We start from the raw sequence: 17,894 nt of genomic DNA on the forward strand, positions 1-17,894 counted from the left end.
GTTTGAAATAGAGTAGTTTCTTTGGAAGACGATCATCAGGCATCCGCACAACATGACCAGTCCACACAGTTGCTAAAGAAAGCTTTTTATCCAGAGATCTAGGATCATTTGACGCAAAACAATGAAGTTGGAGAAGGTCCTATTATTTACACGTCATGTTACTGCATCCTCTCTCTTTTCTCACGGGGTGCTGGTGGCGAGGATCATGTAGACCACCTTGTGCACATTGGTGGGAAAGTATGATCTACCGTATTTTTCGCCCCATAGGACGCTCCGCCCCATAGGACACACCTAGGTTTTTTGGGGGGAAATAAAGGAAAAAAAATTCCCTTTATTCCCCCCCCCCAAAGCAGGTCGGGGAAACAGAACCAGGTCGAGGAACAGCGGGATGGCGGCGCTGCGCCTCCCTGCTGTCCCCCGAGCTTGTGGGGCTGGCCATGTCTGCCCCGCGCGAGGGGCACTCTGCATCAGGGCGCCCCCCCTGCGGGGCGGCAGGCTGCTATCCGCGGCATGGGGAGCCTTGCCGGGAACTCCTGCAAGGCTCCCCACGCTGCGGATGTCTGCCTGGCGCGGGGGGCGCTCTGCTTCAGGGCGCCCCGCCCGCCGGGCGGCAGGCTGCTACTCGCAGCCTAGACATCCCTGCCGGACCTCCCGTAGGGCTGCCTAGGCTGCGGATGTCTTCCTGAAGCCTGGAGAGCGAGAGGGGTCGGTGCGCACCGACCCCTCTCACTCTCCAAGCTTCAGCAAAAGCCTGCATTCGCCCCATAGGACGCACCCAGATTTCCCCTTCATTTTTGGAGGGGAAAAAGTGCGTCCTATAGGGCGAAAAATACGGTAAATAGAATAGTAAATAAATGAATGTTCAATAGTTGAGGTAAAGGTGAGCATTTTGACACTAGCTCATCTCAAAATAAGACATTCCCCCCAACAAAAGCTGCAGCCAGCTAAGGAAAGCACATCCCAATGCATTGATTGGATTTTTCCTTGCCAGAGGGGAAAGTGTGTGTGTGTGTGTGTGTGTGTACCTTTAGATTGAAGGAGGGACTGTAGTTCATGCTCTGCCCCCCTAAGGCCCCAAATTCAATCCCTGGCAGTTTCAATTAAACAGATGAGGTAACGGATGATCTCCCTGCCCGAGAACTGAAGCCAGTCAGAGAATACTGAGCCAGATGAGCAAGCAAAAAATCTGATCTGGTACAACAAGACAGCTTCTCATGTTCCCGGTTTAGCTTTGCTTCTTTTGCTGCCCAGATTGCAACACGAAACCTACAGAGCCTCTCAACAGCAAATGCTTATTTTAACTATTTCTTCCACCTCCCATTATTTACCCCAGTCACCAAAGAAGGCATATCTCAGTGTTGTGGCAAACCATTAACTACAACAGGGGGAGTTGATCTCAGGCCTTGGACTCTTGTTTGGCCTCCTCTGAGCATTTCGGAGCTAGACTGAACGCAGCAGATCAAATGAAAATTGCCTGAGGTCCTGAGATGAACCGGCTGAGGTGCATAGTTCTATTGCTTCTGTGGACAGGCTGTACTTCCCCAAATGGTAAGTTGTTCAGATAAAAAGGCAGTTTTAACCAGGGGGAAAGGAGGTGGCCATTCTGCTTGGTATCAAAAGGGTTAACTGGTGAAGAGTGCAGAGGGTGGGCTGGTGATCATCAGGGCTGGTCCAAGACATTTTGTTGCCTGAAGCAATGGGCAGTATGGTGCTTCATTTCCATTCCATGTACAAAAGCTGACTGGTCACCTGATCAGATAGAGGGAGGGTGCCCAAGCAAGGCCATGTTGTCACTGGAGGGGACTGGGGATGGAGGAACAAGCAGGGGCTGCTGCCGCCCCTGGCACCTGCTGCATGAGACGGTTGTCTTAATGCCTAACGGTAGAGCTGACCGAAAGTGGTAAATATGAAGGGGAACAGGTGGCGCTCAGGTCTAAGCTACTGAGTCTCTTGGGCTTGCCTATCAGAAGGTCGGCGGTTCAAATCCTCGTGACGGGGTGAGCTCCTGTTGCTCTGTCCCAGCTTCTGCCAACAAAGTAGATAAATAGGTACCGCTGTGGCTGGAAGGTAAATGGCATTTCCATGTGTTTTGGTTTCCATTACAGTGTTCCGTTGTGCTGGAAGCGGTCTATCCCCCCCCCCCCCAATTTTTAAAATTAATTTTCCAAAAATAAAATAAAATTAAACAAACAAATAGACAAACAAACATAAATCTCATCCATATTTAAACCAATCTTAGTAGCATTGTTAAGTGACTTCCTCATATCCCCCTGGTTGAATTTCAATGTATATCATTTTAACAGTTTTCCAAAACCAATATTCTTATAAAATTAACTTAATCACTTAACATCTTTCTTTCTTTCAAATTTGGCATTAAACATATTAATTCATCACATTACATATTTAAATCCTAAGCCTATCTGATATTTGCAAGCTTTTCCAATTAAGTTAACTTAACATATTTAACTAAGTAGGCTTTAAATTTCATCCATTCCTCCTGGTACTCCTCCTCCTTCTGATCGCGGACTCTTCCAGTCAGGTCGGTTAGCTCTGAAAAATCCATCATCTTCATCTACCAATCTTCCACTGTTGGTACTTCTTGTGTTTTCCAATTCTTCACTAACAAAATTCTTGCTGCAGTTGTGGCATACAAAAACAATTTAACATCTTTCTTGGGCAATTCCAAACCTGTTATTCCAAGAAGAAATGTCTCTGGTTTCTTAAGAAATGTATATTTCAACATTTTCTTCAATTCATTATAAATCTTCTCCCAGAAGTCTTTCACTTTGGGGCAGGTCCACCACATATGATAAAAGGTACCATATTTTTCTTTACATTTCCAACATAAATTATCACTGTTATGGTATATCTTGGCTAATTTTACAGGAGTCAAATACCATCTGTACATCATTTTCACTATATTTTCCTTACATGCAGTGAACTTGACCCCTTTCTTCCACAATCTTTCCCAGTCTTTAAACATTATATTATGTCCCACATCTCTTGCCCAATCTATCATCACTGATTTAACTTGTTTATCCTTTGTATGCCATTCCAACAATAAATTATACCGGAAGCGGTTTAGTCATGCTGGCCACGACTAAATATGGATGATAAATATGGCCATGATAAATATGGATTTTCCCTTTGTATTGACTTGAATTAAATGGTGGTGTCAGTATAGGAACATCATCCTCAAAAAACCCATAACATCCATCTTCATCCTTCTACGCTATGTTGCTCAGAAGCAGTAGCTTAGGGCTGAAACAAGAAGACACCAGAGCTTCATGCCCTCCTGCATTTATTTAAATAACTATCTGACTTTTAGAAGACATCTGAAGGCAGCCCTGTTTATGGAAGTTTTTAATGTTTGATGTTTCATTGTATTTTTAATATTTTGTTGGAAGCCACCCAGAGTGGCTAGGGAAACCCATTCCGATGAGTGAGGTATAAATACACCATCATCATCATCAGCCTTCAGTGAAGGAAATTCACAGCCTCTTTTACACAACTGGCAAGGAAAAAGAACAGCTTTACAAGGAGAGTAATACAAAGAATACTAGATAACCAGGATTGCCAACAAAATCCGTTGACAAAACCTCTGTAAAAACTGCCATGCTTATCAAATGGCAATAATCCCGGAAACGGAATTAAATATGATATATAAATTATTGTCAAATCTCTTCTTCAGATTGTTGTTGTTGTTTAGTCATTTAGTCGTGTCCGACTCTTCGTGACCCCATGGACCAGAGCGCGCCAGGCACGTCTGTCTTCCTTCTTCAGATTATTAATGCTAAATATCATTCCAGTGTGTGAAAAACCACCTGAAGTTGACTTTGGGGAGACGGTAAGAGGTGAGAGAACTAAATTTCGGGAATTTGAGAATGCAAGAGTACAGTACACGTGTAGCCCGGGATACGTATTGGAGGGGCCCAAGTGGACAACATGCGATGGACAAAAGTGGACAACACCACCAAAATGTTTGGGTAAGAGATCATATTCTGTTAGCTTGTTTATTAGGATAATTTCTAAGGGATGACTCACACAAGTCTGATGTGTAATGAGCCAGAGTTGCCAACTGTTCTCAAAAGTTCTCTCTTCATCTGGCATTCTGGTATAGAGGAAGATTTTTAAAAGGATAAAAAGAAGAAGGGTGCCAACTTGAATAAAATATTTTGGGTGGGGGCAGGTAAGCCCTGCCCCGCATAATCGATCACAATTCACGGCACACCCCCCCCATTTGAATGGAAATGCCCCCTCAGAGTTGGCTCCTATGAAAAGGGGAGAAAAGCAGTCAAAATAAACCATAAAATTTTGTAAAAAAACCCAGAAGCATTTCTGTTAGGGATTGTAGAAAAAGACCTGCCAAGGAAAATCAAGAACTTATTTATGTATGCGACAATGGCGGCAAGAGTCTTAATAGCACAAGGATGGAAGAATGAGGAAATCCCGACAAAAGAACAGTGGCAAGAGAAATTGATGGATTATGTGGAACTGGAGAAATTGACATACAAACTGCGAGACAAGGACAACTGGCTTTAAAGAAGAATGGGAACTTTTTACAAATTACTTAAAAAAACAACAAAATGAACTGGACTCCTTGACAGGTTTTGAATAAACACACACAAATTTATTATTATTAACATAATAGATAGATAATTTAAGGATCTTTACAATTTTATAATATGCAGAAAATAACACGTGTTGAAAAATCAGAGAGAGGAGCTGAGGGAAGTCTTGGGGGGAGGGAGGGAGGGTTTTTCTTGGGGAGGGGGGGAAGGGAAAAATGGGGGGGGGAATGAAGATGTTATGTTTTTGATAATTTGTTATGTTGAAATTCTTAATAAAAAATATTAAAAAATTAACCATAAAATAAAATTTAAAAACGTATCTAAAATGCTTGCTGAAATTAAAAGGACTTTGCTAGGTGCCAGCAATACAATAGCGAATGGACATGGCTGATGTCAGCTGGGAGGAAGTTCCATATGACAGAGTAATGAGAATTAGGCCCCCAAAAAAGAATTCTGGGAATTATAGGGATAGAACTACCTAAATTGCATAGAAATTTATTTATGTACAAGACTACAGCAGCAGGAATGTTACTTGCCCAAAAATGGAAAGAAGAAGAAGTCTCAGCAAAGGAAGAATGGATACAAAAACTTATGGAATACAGTGGTGCCTCGCAAGACGAAATTAATTCGTTCCGCAATTCTCTTCGTCTTGCGGGTTTTTCGTCTTGCGATGCACGGTTTCCCATAGGAATGCATTGAAAATCAATTAATGCGTTCCTAGGGAAACCACCTTCAGGCCAGGTCCGGGGACAGTCTGTCCCCAGACCTCTTCTGAAGGCTGGGGGGGGGGGACAAGGGCTTTTCTTCCTACCCCCAGCATTGTAAAAAACCCTGGGACAGCGGAGGACTTCTCCGCTGTGCGGGGCTATCTTAAAATGCTGGCGGGCGGCATTTTAAAATCGCCCCGGACAGCGGAGGACTTCTCCGCTGTCGGGGCGTTTTAAAAGCCCCTGGGAAGGCAGGCAGGGGGGACAAAGACTTTCGCCCCCTGCCCGCCTTCAGAAGGTGTTCCCACCCCCACCCCCCGCCCGGCTTCGCAGCAGCGCTACGAAGCCCGGCAGCTGGGGCAGCTGTTCCCGCCCCCCCTCCCCACTTCGGAACATCGTTCCGAAGTGGGGCGGATGGGGCAGCTGTTCCCGCCCCCCTCCCTCCTTCGGAACATCGTTCCGAAGTGGGGCGGATGGGGCAGCTGTTCCCGCCCCCCCTCCCTCCTTCGGAACATCGTTCCGAAGTGGGGCGGATGGGGCAGCTGTTCCCGCCCCCCCTCCCTCCTTCGGAACATCGTTCCGAAGTGGGGCGGATGGGGCAGCTGTTCCCGCCCCCCCTCCCTCCTTCGGAACATCGTTCCGAAGTGGGGCGGATGGGGCAGCTGTTCCCGCCCCACCTCCCCCCTTCGGAACATCGTTCCGAAGTGGGGCGGATGGGGCAGCTGTTCCCGCCCCACCTCCCTCCTTCGGAACATCGTTCCGAAGTGGGGCGGATGGGGCAGCTGTTCCCGCCCCCCCTCCCTCCTTCGGAACATCGTTCCGAAGTGGGGCGGATGGGGCAGCTGTTCCCGCCCCCCCTCCCTCCTTCGGAACATCGTTCCGAAGTGGGGCGGATGGGGCAGCTGTTCCCGCCCCCCCTCCCTCCTTCGGAACATCGTTCCGAAGTGGGGCGGATGGGGCAGCTGTTCCCGCCCCACCTCCCCCCTTCGGAACATCGTTCCGAAGTGGGGCGGATGGGGCAGCTGTTCCCGCCCCCCCTCCCCCCTTCGGAACATCGTTCCGAAGTGGGGCGGATGGGGCAGCTGTTCCCGCCCCACCTCCCCCCTTCGGAACATCGTTCCGAAGTGGGGCGGATGGGGCAGCTCTTCCCGCCCCACCTCCCCCCTTCGGAACATCGTTCCGAAGTGGGGCGGATGGGGCAGCTGTTCCCGCCCCACCTCCCCCCTTCGGAACATCGTTCCGAAGTGGGGCGGATGGGGCAGCTGTTCCCGCCCCCCCTCCCTCCTTCGGAACATCGTTCCGAAGTGGGGCGGATGGGGCAGCTGTTCCCGCCCCACCTCCCCCCTTCGGAACATTGTTCCGAAGTGGGGCGGATGGGGCAGATGTTCCCGCCCCCCTCCCCCCTTCGGAACATCGTTCCGAAGTGGGGCGGCTGGGGCAGATGTTCCCGCCCCCCGCTTCGGAACAGCGTTTTAAAATGCTGGGGGTCGGCAGCGAACGCTCCCGACCCCCAGCATTTTAAAATCTCCCTGGGACAGAGACTTCTCTGCTGTCCCTTGGAGATTTTAAAATGCTGGGGGTCGGCAGCGAACGCTTCGCTCCCGCCCGCCAGCATTTTAAGATCGCCCGGGGCAGGCGGGGGGGGGGAAGGCAGGCGGGGGGGGGAGCAAAGACTTTTGCCCCCCGCCGGCCTTCAGAAGAGGTCCTCTTCTGAAGGCCGGCTGTGGGCGAAAGTCTTTGCTCCCGACCGCCAGCATTTCCCTATGGGCTTTCGTCTTGCGATGCAAGCCCATAGGGAAATTCGTCTTGCGAAGCGCCTCCAAAACAGAAAACCCTTTCGTCTTGCGGGTTTTCCGTCTTGCGAGGCATTCGTCTTGCGGGGTACCACTGTATGCAGAAATGGTGAAACTTACCGGAAGAATAAGAAATCAAGATAACAAACTTTTTATAAAAGAATGGAAATGGTCTATTGAATATTTACAGATCAATTGTAAACAGATAAAAACACTGGCAGGATTATTTTAATAACCTGCAGCTATAGAAAAGTAAAAATATAAAGAAGATAAATAAATGAGTAAGATAAGTGAATTTGGATATGCAGACACAATGAAGCCTTTAACGTCCTATTCGTTTTCTCCCATTGATATGATGAAAGCTGGAGCATCTGTAAATTCCTAGGCTGAGTTTAGGCTACCCTAACTACAGTAAAATGAGGGACACGGATGGCGCTGTGGGTTAAACCACAGAGCCTAGGACTTGCCGATCAGAAGGTTGGCGGTTCGAATCCCTGCGACGGGGTGAGCTCCCGTTACTCAGTCCCTGCTCCTGCCAACCTAGCAGTTTAAAAGCATGTCAAAGTGCAAGTAGATAAATAGGTGCCGCTCCGGCAGTAAGGTAAACAGTGTTTCCGTGCGCTGCTCTGGTTTGCCAGAAGCGGCTTAGTCATGCTGGCCACATGCTGGCCACAGCTGTACGCCGGTTCCCTCGGCCAATGAAGCGAGATGAGCGCCGCAATCCCAGAGTCGGTCACGACTGCACCTAATGGTCAGGGGTCCCTTTACCTTTAACTACAGTAAAAACACCTGCCCTTTTTTCGTCTTCTTTTAGCACCCTGTAGTATCACAAAAGAGCAGCTGGATGCTAAACACCTGCTTCTGTTTGGTGGCCGAAGGCGTTCCCACGTGATTCAACACAATGGGACACTGGAATTCCTGTGCAGGGAAAGATATATCCTCCGGCCTCCTTCAGTCATGAAGTGTAACGACGGACACATGGATCTGCCATCATGCATCTCAGGTCAATGAGCTTTCAACACTTGATAATTCCTCTTGGATTATTGAAATACTCAAGGTTATCCCAATTTTACACTTGAAAGTCAGTTTGTCCAATTGCTTCCACAGAGTCTGTCCCTCCTCCTCCTCCTCCTTTTAAAAAGCATCATAAATAAATAAGAATAAACATGTGCACCCCACCACCGAGACCATTCCATTGTAACTATCCAACCTCCCAGAATTTCAGCACCTCTTGAGGTGGTTTGACCCCTTTTTTTGTTTTAACAGTACAAATTCTACAAACACCCTCCATATCTCCCCCAAATCATTTCTTCTGCATATTCCCTGTCTTACCTTAATGGCACATGTTAAAGGTAAAGGTAAAGGTACCCCTGCCCGTTACGGGCCAGTCTTGACAGACTCTGGGGTTTGTGCGCCCATCTCACTCTATAGGCCGTGGGCCAGCGCTGTCCGGAGACACTTCCGGGTCACGTGGCCAGCGTGACAAAGCTGCATCTGGCGAGCCAGCGCAGCACACGGAACGCCGTTTACCTTCCCGCTGGTAAGCGGTCCCTATTTATCTACTTGCACCCAGGGGTGCTTTCGAACTGCTAGGTTGGCAGGCGCTGGGACCGAGCAACGGGAGCGCACCCCGCCGCGGGGATTCGAACCGCCGACCTTTCGATCGGCAAGCCCTAGGCGCTGAGGCTTTTACCCACAGCGCCACCCACGTCCCAATGGCACATGTTAATTTATCGTTCATCGCTATATCCCATCCCTTTTTATGCCATTCTTCCATTTTATATTCTGCTTGCCCCTTCCACTTTCTAGCTATAAGAATTCGTGCAGCTGTCAATAAATTTCTGAGCAAGTCCATCATAGCCTGTGCACCTTCCACCTCATCGTTAATTGATTATAATGCTATCTCTGGACTTTCAGTCAGCTTTAACCCAGTGATTTCTGCTGTCTCCTTAAACACCCTTTGCCAAAAACATTTGTACATATTTACACCCCCACCACATGTGAACATAATCCCCTGTTTCCCGGCATCCCCTCCAACATAACACCGAATATTCCTTGTTTATTTGTTTTATTCTGACTGGTGTTAAATATCATCTCAAAAATAATTTATAATAATTGTCTTTTATCCTTATAGACAGCATTTTCAACATACATTTCTCCCATAATTCCCCCAGCTGTGACTATATGTCTGCCCTATTGTCTCCTTTCCTCACAACTCTTTTAATTTTCTGTCCTTTCTTAAAAGTGGTTCATGAGCCCACAGTACACCTCGTACGTCTGCAAGGTCTTCTGCTGTGGGATGGATTAGGATGATGGGTGGGTAAATAATAGCAATTCACAAGGGGAGCAAAACAAAGTAACCAGGAACGTGCACAAAACCTATTGTTGAGGGCTCTGTAAAAAACAAAACCATAAGCTGTCATGCTTGTTGAATTGTAATAAAGACGGAATCCTGGAAATGCAATGCAATTTGTTAATAATAATAATAATAATAATAATAATAATAATAATAATAATAATGGAATCTTGGCACTAAATATCATTCCAGTTTGTGGAGAACCACCTGAAGTGGACTTTGCAGAGACTGTAAGAAGTGTGAGAACCCAGTTTCAGGAATTCGAGAGCATAAGGGCATTTTACAAGTGCAACCCCGGTTATGTGATGGAAGGATCTGGATGGATAATATGCAATGGACAAAACTGGACAGAACCACTGAAGTGTCTGGGTAAGGGGCATGTTCTGTATGCTGTCAGGAAGCTTTAAGTCAGAAAGAATGAAATCTAGGATAAATTCTGAGGGCTGTTTCACAACTCTGAGGAGACTCCGAGCAGCAAACCTCACAGTGCACTCCTCAAGGGACTTTGCCTTGGGTAGGTTTCTACAAGGCTCTGTGCAAACACTTTATCAAAATTTTATGTTTACAATTCAAGCTGCAAAGCCATTCTTGCCCTGTAATAAAAGATCCCAAACTGATACTCACTGGTTCTTGCTAACCTCCCCCAAATAATTAAGAGTACAGTGCCACAAAGGCGGAAAAAATTGTTAGGATATTTCCGTTCCACCTTAAAAGGGAGCAGGCTGTGAGTCACAGAGTCTGCGTATTTCCTGTTTTCACAGGATGTTTCTGTTGTGTCTTTGCTTTCGTTTCTCTCTGTGTGTCGGAGACACTGATGCAGGCAGTCATGGCTTTCTTTGTTCTGATCAACGCTGAATAAAACTCGTAAACAATGCTCTCCTGAGTGCAACTTTTGGCTGTGCATTATCTGCTGATAAAGAGTGTGCATCGGCTCTAGAATGTTCTGGAGCTCATGTTGCTAATTGCTGATACTGCGTGTCTACGGGAGGTCGATGGATCGTCCGGCAGCCAGCTAGGGGGCCATGATGGGCTTTATCTCCCTGGCAGTATCCCAACAAAAATATCTTAAAATATCATACCCCTGTATGTACAGCTGTATGTACAACTGATAGTGTGCGATGTGCAATGAGAGAGACATGCAGGTTTGGCTCTGCAACCCAGAGACACTGTCTGCCCAGAATTACTTAGAATTCCAACAGGAGGAAGATAATAAAATCTAATTTTGTGAGAAATAAGACTTTGGACACTCTCCAAATATATTTTATGTACTTATTTAGTTTTGCACTTTGGCTTTATTCTGTATTGATTTTATAAGGATGTTTCTTCATTTTTATTTTTGTAATCTTTCATTTTTAACCACCCGGAGAACATTGTTACGTGGGCAGTGTAAAAAAAAAATACTAAATAACTAAATACACAAAGAGAGGGTGATTCCCAGTTAGTGGAAGAGCAAATGGGTTGGTTAAGGAGCATACGGATTTTCTCTGCTCACCCTAACCAAGGATTTGGAATAAGTTGTGTCATTACCCCAAATACTATCAACATCTATTGTTGTTTAGTCGTCTTAGTCATGTTTGACTCTCTGTGACCCCATGAACCAGAGCATGCCTTGGAAACTCTCACTTTCTTCTCAAAGCTTCTCCTTTTTAATGTCCATGGAGTTTTCTTGGCAAAATACTGGAGTGGTTTGCCAGTTCCTTCTCCAGGTGGACAAGATTTAGTCTAAACTCTCGGCTATGACCTGTCCATCTTGGGTGGCCTTGCAGGGCGTAGCTCATAGCTTCTCTGAGTTATTCAGGCCCCTTCACCATGACAAGGCAGTGATCCATGAAGGGGATCAACATCTATAGCAACAGCTAAAAATTATGGAGTCCAGTTTGTCTAGGTAAATTGCAGCCTGTTTTCCTCTGGCCATCCTTTTTGTGAAGGGGAATAAATGAATGAAGAAGGAATCACAGATGCTACCATATTGGTCTGAATAGAGGCCACACTCCCCACTCCCCAAACCTGACTTGTATAAAACCTGAAGCTGTGATTTAACAGGTGCAGGCTATCAGTGGGGTCTTGCATTTGGACGAGTGTGGTACTTTAAAAAGGTAAAGGACCCCTGACAGTTAAGTCCAGTCGTGAACGACTCTGGGGTTGTGGCGCCCATCTCGCTTTACTGGCCGAGGGAGCCGGCGTACAGCTTCTGGGACATATGGCCAGCATGACTAAGCCGCTTCTGGTGAAACCAGAGCAGTGCACGGAAACATCATTTACCTTCACACCAGAGCGGTACCTATTTATCTGCTTGCACTTTGACGTGCTTTTGAACTGCTAGGTTGGCAGGAGCAGGGACTGAGCAACAGGAGCTCACCCCGTTGCGGGGATTTGAACCGCCGACCTTTTGATCGGCAAGCCCTAGGCTCTGTGGTTTAGACGACAGTGCCACCCACCACTCTCACTAAACAAACTACTATGAGGCTCTGCTAATGAAATAAAACTAACAGATTTTTTTTCTTTGTGATAATTTTTCTTTGGTTTTACATATTTAAGTTTACAATCATAACAGCACACGTCCAAAATTACAAGATTCTCCCAAATCTCTGGACTTCCGAACTTCCCCTCAACGGGTTCTATTATTAAACCTTTCCTACTGCATCTTTTTTTTAACAAACAAATTTTTTAATAATAATAAGAAGAAGAGTTTGGATTTGATATCCCGCTTTATCACTACCCTAAGGAGTCTCAAAGCGGCTAACATTCTCCTTTCCCTTCCTCCCCCACAACAAACACTCTGTGAGGTGAGTGAGGCTGAGAGACTTCAGAGAAGTGTGACTGGCCCAAGGTCACCCAGCAGCTGCATGTGGAGGAGCGGAGACTCGAACCCGGTTCCCCAGGTTATGAGACTACCGCTCTTAACCACTACACCACACTGGCTCTCCATTGTATATAACTCCATTGTATCCACAGTTCTTGCTACAATACAAGTGTTATTGCAATCCTGCTAATGTTTTCAGCTGCTTATAGTGGTTTTTAAGATACATTATAAAATTTCCCCACTCCTTATTGAAGTTTTGGTCTTCCAGGAAGACCAGGAAGACTAACTGCTTTTTTTTTTTTTACCCTTTGCAGCACCCTGCAGGATCACAAAAAAACAGCTGGATTCCAAGCAACTGCTTCTGTCTGGAGGTCGGAGACATTCACATTTGGTTCAACACAATCGTACATTGGAATTTCTGTGCAGGAAAGGGTATATCATCTCAGCTCCTTTAATCAGGAAGTGTCTCGATGGGCACATGGATCTTCCATCATGTATCTCAGGATAATGATGAGCTCTTGACTCTCGGTGATCCCTCCTGAATTATCTAAAATACTTTAGGAGTTTGCTTGCTGTCTCACTCTGATATATGAAGATGACTTCTTCCAAATCCTCATCAAGGCTCTACCCTTCTTAAAAGCGATTCCCCGATTCACAGACTAGCTCAGATAGCCGGGTGGGGGCACTTGCCAAGGGCACATGACCTCACAGGTGCCAGAGTCAGACCAATGTTGCCTCCTGTCTATGCAATGCATGGTGTTCCTTCCAGGTCTCTTAACTGCTCTGCAATGCCCCTGACTCCCCATGGGAGCTGGATCAGTCCCACTGAATTGGCGCTTCATGTCAGAAACTGCTCCTTTTCGTTGGGGATAATTCAGACTGAAATTCCCAGGTGTCAGAAAAGGTCATTTATGTACGCCAGTACTGTGGCTCGTGTTTTGTTAGCCCCAAAATGGAAAACAAGTGTGGTCACGACCAAAGAAGAATGGCAACTTAAGTTGACAGAAAGCGTGCAGCTTGCAGACTTAACATATAGAATAAGAGAACAAGAAGAACATATGTTTAGAGAAGATTGGAAAATGTTTTTTGAATATATGGGAAATAACTGTGTACAGCTGAATACGCTGGCAGCATCAAGATAAATTCAACAGTGTAAATAAGTTCTGGTGAATGGAATACTGAATGGTATAGGGTGTTTTTTTTTTTGAAAAATATGCAGGGATTTATGATATGTAAAATGAACCATGGAAAGAGAAAAAGAGAAGTCATCTGCTTGGAAGGAAGCACTTTGATCCTCAGCTGGGAGTGGGAGGCTTTGCAGTTTGTTGGAAATTGCATAAGTAGTAAGTGTCAAGCAAGTAAACACACGACACCACAAAGCCCTTTTACACAATAAACCGAGAACTTATAGAAGAGGTTAATTTGAAGGGGGTGGGGGAGAAAGCAAAGCATGCTGACTAATTATTCTCTCCCCCCCTTAAGCTATTGTGCTTGCCTGTTACTGTTGATTTTTGCACTTTCCTTTTTTAAAAACAACACCACACAATTTTTATTGGTTTTTAAATAAATACGAATACAATAACCACTAAACACTTATCCAGCAGTGCAACTGATGGTGTTGGTTTCATCCACTGTCTCTTAGACATACACTTACACATTCAAACATAATACTTAACGCAACCTCTCCGCTGAGAATATTGAGGAGTTGGTATAAGAAGTTCTTGATTTTGGTCATTAACATAGTTAAAGACAGGGGTCCACGTTCCTTGGAAGGTGTCTCTATTTGTAAAGCCTTTGTCTGTTAAGAAGCTCAGACAGTTCTGTATCCCATATATTATTTTCCCGTATGTTCAAGGGTATTTCTGCCTTGTTCTTCCATTGCCAAGCTATCACTAATCGTGCTGCAGTCAGTAAGAAGCCTACTAGTTTGCTGTGGTGCAGGGTGGAGCCTAAGTCTATGTCCAAAGTTAGTAGGGCAAAGGCAGGATTTGGAGAAAAGGGTTGGCCAGTAGCTGAGGATATAATGAAGAATTACTCTATTTCAAAAAATGAGGGTCTTCCCATCAAACATGAATAAATGAACCAAGCTTTCCGCAGCCCTTCCAACAGAAAAAGGAAGGGATTATTTTTTGCCAGACTAACTGGTGTTCAGTGCCATTGGATGTAAGTAAACCAAGGTGGTTTTGAGTGGGAGAGTGGTCCAGATACCATCCCATTTGTGATCTTTAGTTGGGTGGCCTAAATCTGATTCCCATACAATTTGAACCTCTCAAAAGTAAAATAAGCTTGGTAGCAAAGCAATGAGTCCTTTGTTTTGTTTTGTTTTCTTGCTTCTCCCAGTCTGGCTGTAGCTGCTTGTTTCTCTGACCGATGGGGTAAAGGAACAACAAATATTAGAGGGATGAGGAAATGAAATAGGTATATGGAGGAAGAGAGCTGGGAGGGGGAAACCCCAAAAGAAAAAGGAAAAAGCCCCTTGTCTAGGAGGAGTTGGAGCTGAGAAGGAAGTGAAAAAAGGAAGCAGGAGGTGGAAGAGAAAGGAGATCTCACAATACTTTTTCTGCTAATCTCAGAAAGAGGATGTGTAATTTGCTGACTAAAAGCAGCACCATCCAAAGCATAATATTTATTCTACCACTCGAATCCTTGCACTGTGAAGGCACACCCTCTTTCCTTTCTGATAGAGTATTTCCAAAGAAAGTCCACATCAGGAATTTGAATGAAATGAGAATGACACGTATATGATGACATAATATTGTTGTAAGGAGGTGTCTGGGTTAAAATAGCAAAAAGCAGCAGGCAGCAGGGAGTGCTGTACTGTGGTGAAAGTAAAAAATTCATCGGGGGCAGTTGGGTGGGGGCTCAGGAATACGCATAGCTGTCAACTTACAGATTTGAAAATAAGGGACCAGCAGCCTCGGAAATAAGGGACCAGCAGCCTCGGAAATAAGGGATCAGCAGCCAAAATAAGGGATTTTCAGAGCACAGGTATTTTCGACTTCTGAGCCCCACCGAGCCAAAGGCAGAAAGCCCAGCCAGCAGCCAAACAAAGCCTCAAACGGTGGTTCCCACAGCGCAGCAACCCGGCAAAGGGGATGCAGCAAAGAAAACCACCATCACCTCTCCGCTGGGAAGCGCTGAGCAAAGGCGAGTCCCCAGGCAACGTGGCCAATTTGATCGGCACAAGGCATGCAAGCTCCACCCCCCCAGTCGTTCTTAGACTCCTTATTGGCTGAGCAACGCAGCCAAGCAACACAGCTGGAGCCTCCCTTCTCCCTAGCTGGCAGGGAGGGAGGGAGAGGAGCTGCTTCCTTTGAAACCCGGGAAATTTAAAGGACATCATCAATAAGGGACAGCAGCGGGACACGGTGCTGGGATAAGGGAGTTTCCCGCCAAATAAGGGACGGTTGACAGCTATGGGAATACGAATGCACCAAACTGTGACCCACAGGCTTGCTTGACATCAGACTTCCTCTCAGTTGGCTCTGCAGAAGGGGCAGGTTCCTCACTGACAGTAGGAGGTGGGGCCATCGGCAGCCCTGTGGCAGGGGGCATTTGGTGAGGTGAGGTGGGTCCGCTGCTATAGAGACTTCTTTTTGCAACCTGCTCAGCCCCTCCCTGGTATCCTGCTCTTTATCTCCCAGGCTCCTGAATCCCTCAGTGGGATTGGACACTTCTTGGAGTTATGGCAGTGATCCCACCAAAATGCTTGGACCCTCCCCAGCACCCTCAGCTCCAACTCTCTAAACATTTCTCCTCAGGATACTCCAGGACACTCCTGTGGGATCCATGACAGGTAGAGGAAAACAGGGAAAACTGTGGATAATGTGGTTCTTATGCCTTTAACAGCTACGTCTCCACAATCGGGACCAGCAGAACATAGATGATTTCCCATGGTAAGCATGGATTTGTCAGGGCAGGGGTGACACATGCCCTTGAAGGTAATTTAAGGAGTACTCAGAGCACCATCCTGGGTGGCGGCACCCAAACTTTGAAATACACTCCCCTTAGAAATTAGGATGGTGCCAATAATTTGTACCTTCCAGCTCAATGTGCACAAAGAGGTGGGCAGTTGCACACATGGGCTTTGGGGATGGGACATACCGTACACCCCTCCTGATAATGATAATATATACCCCTCCCATCTGCCTGGGTTCCCCCAGTCACTCTGGGCAGTTCCTAACAGAATATTAAAAACTTGATAAACCATCAAACATTAAAAACTTCCCTAAACAGGGCTGCCTTCAGATGTCTTAGGAGGGTGTTCCACAGGGCGGGTGCCACTACCGAGAAGGCTCTGTCTGGTAACCTCACATCTCACAGTGAGGGAACAGCCAGAAGGCCCTCAGAGCTGGACCTCAGTGTCCGGGCTGAACGATGGGGGTGGAGATGCTCCTTCAGGTATACTGGGCTGAGGCCATTAGGGCTTTAAAAGTCAGCACCAACACTTTGAATTGTGCTCCGAAACATACTGGGAGCCAATGTAGGTCTTTCAGGACCAATGTTATGTGGTCTCGGCAGCCACTCCCAGTCACCAGTCTGGCTGCAGCATTCTGGATTAGTTGTAGTTTTCAGGTCACCTTCAAAGGTAGCCCCACCTAGAGCGCATTGCAGTAGTCCAAGCTTATCATCATCATCATCATCATCATCATCATCATCATCATCACCGTATTATATTTATGCCCCACCATTTTCCCTGAAGGGACTTAAGACAGCTTATAGCTTGATCACAACTTTTAACTTGGTGGGGGGCAGGAACAATTAAAAAACTTAAACATGATAGAATTAAAACCATATATCTGCTAGCATTTGTCTGTCTTGGGAGACAATGGAGGAGTGCACTTTTGGGAGTGAAGTCAAACAGTTGGAGTTACAGCGCCTGCTATGGCTGTAGAGACCGATAGGGGAGAGACATGCTTTGTTGCTTCTGGGGCTGATAAAGGCATCCGGTTGTGCTGTGGCAGATGTAGTATTGCATTTCTTATTTCTGTGTTCCTCCCAGCAGTTATTCCTCCTCTGGTCCCTGCTATGGATGCCCAATCTGACTGTCTGTCTCTTAAGCACTGTGGTTGACTACAAGGGATTCCCACACAGTGGGGTGGATATTGCTTCCCATCATGCCATCTTTGTAATGCAGAGTGAGTCTGCCAATGGGCCTGGTGCCTTAAGCCAGTTCCCTAAAGATGTGGGGAGCTGGTTTCAAAACGACGTATATATAGTTTATATAGAAACTATATAAAACAACACAGCACCAGCCCCTTCATTAAAAGCAGCCAGCTTCCCAAAGCCTATTGAAACAAGGAAGTCTTCAACATCTCTCTTAACACGGTTGCTGTCTTCACTTATAGTATTTGAAATGATTGGAGGAGGGCTGTTGTGAACTAGCCCCCCTTGAAATAGGGAAGTGAATAGATAAAGCAACAGTGCAAAATCATAGCTGTCAACTTACAGATTTGAAAATAAGGGACCAGCAGCCTCGAAAATAAGGGATCAGCAGCCAAAATAAGGGATCAACAATTACTTTGATAAAATACATATTTTGTTGCATGAAAATGGCTTTAGATACCTATTAGGTCGATAAATTACCACATAGCATATATTCAACACACAAAAAACAGCAACAATTTGTTGTTGACAAAGGACAGCTGGACATAGAAAGGGCCC

General features: G+C 46.1%; 1 protein-coding gene across 1 annotated transcript; it reads left to right on the top strand.

Annotated features, from left to right (window-relative positions):
- Positions 1-1,346: 1,346 nt before the first annotated feature.
- On the top strand, positions 1,347-12,846 carry LOC308587100 (coagulation factor XIII B chain-like). The gene is made up of 5 exons (XM_081194521.1): positions 1,347-1,548; positions 3,810-3,986; positions 7,886-8,074; positions 9,620-9,796; positions 12,545-12,846. The coding sequence occupies exons 1-5, from the start codon at positions 1,488-1,490 to the stop codon at positions 12,736-12,738; spliced, it is 798 nt and encodes a 265-aa protein (XP_081050647.1). The 5' UTR covers positions 1,347-1,487; the 3' UTR covers positions 12,739-12,846.
- Positions 12,847-17,894: the final 5,048 nt, after the last annotated feature.

The sequence above is a fragment of the Podarcis bocagei genome (assembly GCF_964188305.1).
Source record: "Podarcis bocagei genome assembly, chromosome: 5".
Taxonomy (NCBI): Eukaryota; Metazoa; Chordata; class Lepidosauria; order Squamata; family Lacertidae; genus Podarcis; species Podarcis bocagei.

Bases quoted from the DNA above. Each gene is read 5' to 3' on its own strand.
- LOC308587100 (XM_081194521.1), top strand. From the start codon at position 1,488: ATGAACCGGCTGAGGTGCATAGTTCTATTGCTTCTGTGGACAGGCTGT. The intron at 8,075-9,619 runs GTCAATGAGCTT...ATATCATTCCAG, and splicing joins TCTGCCATCATGCATCTCAG to TTTGTGGAGAACCACCTGAA. The intron at 9,797-12,544 runs GTAAGGGGCATG...TACCCTTTGCAG, and splicing joins AGAACCACTGAAGTGTCTGG to CACCCTGCAGGATCACAAAA.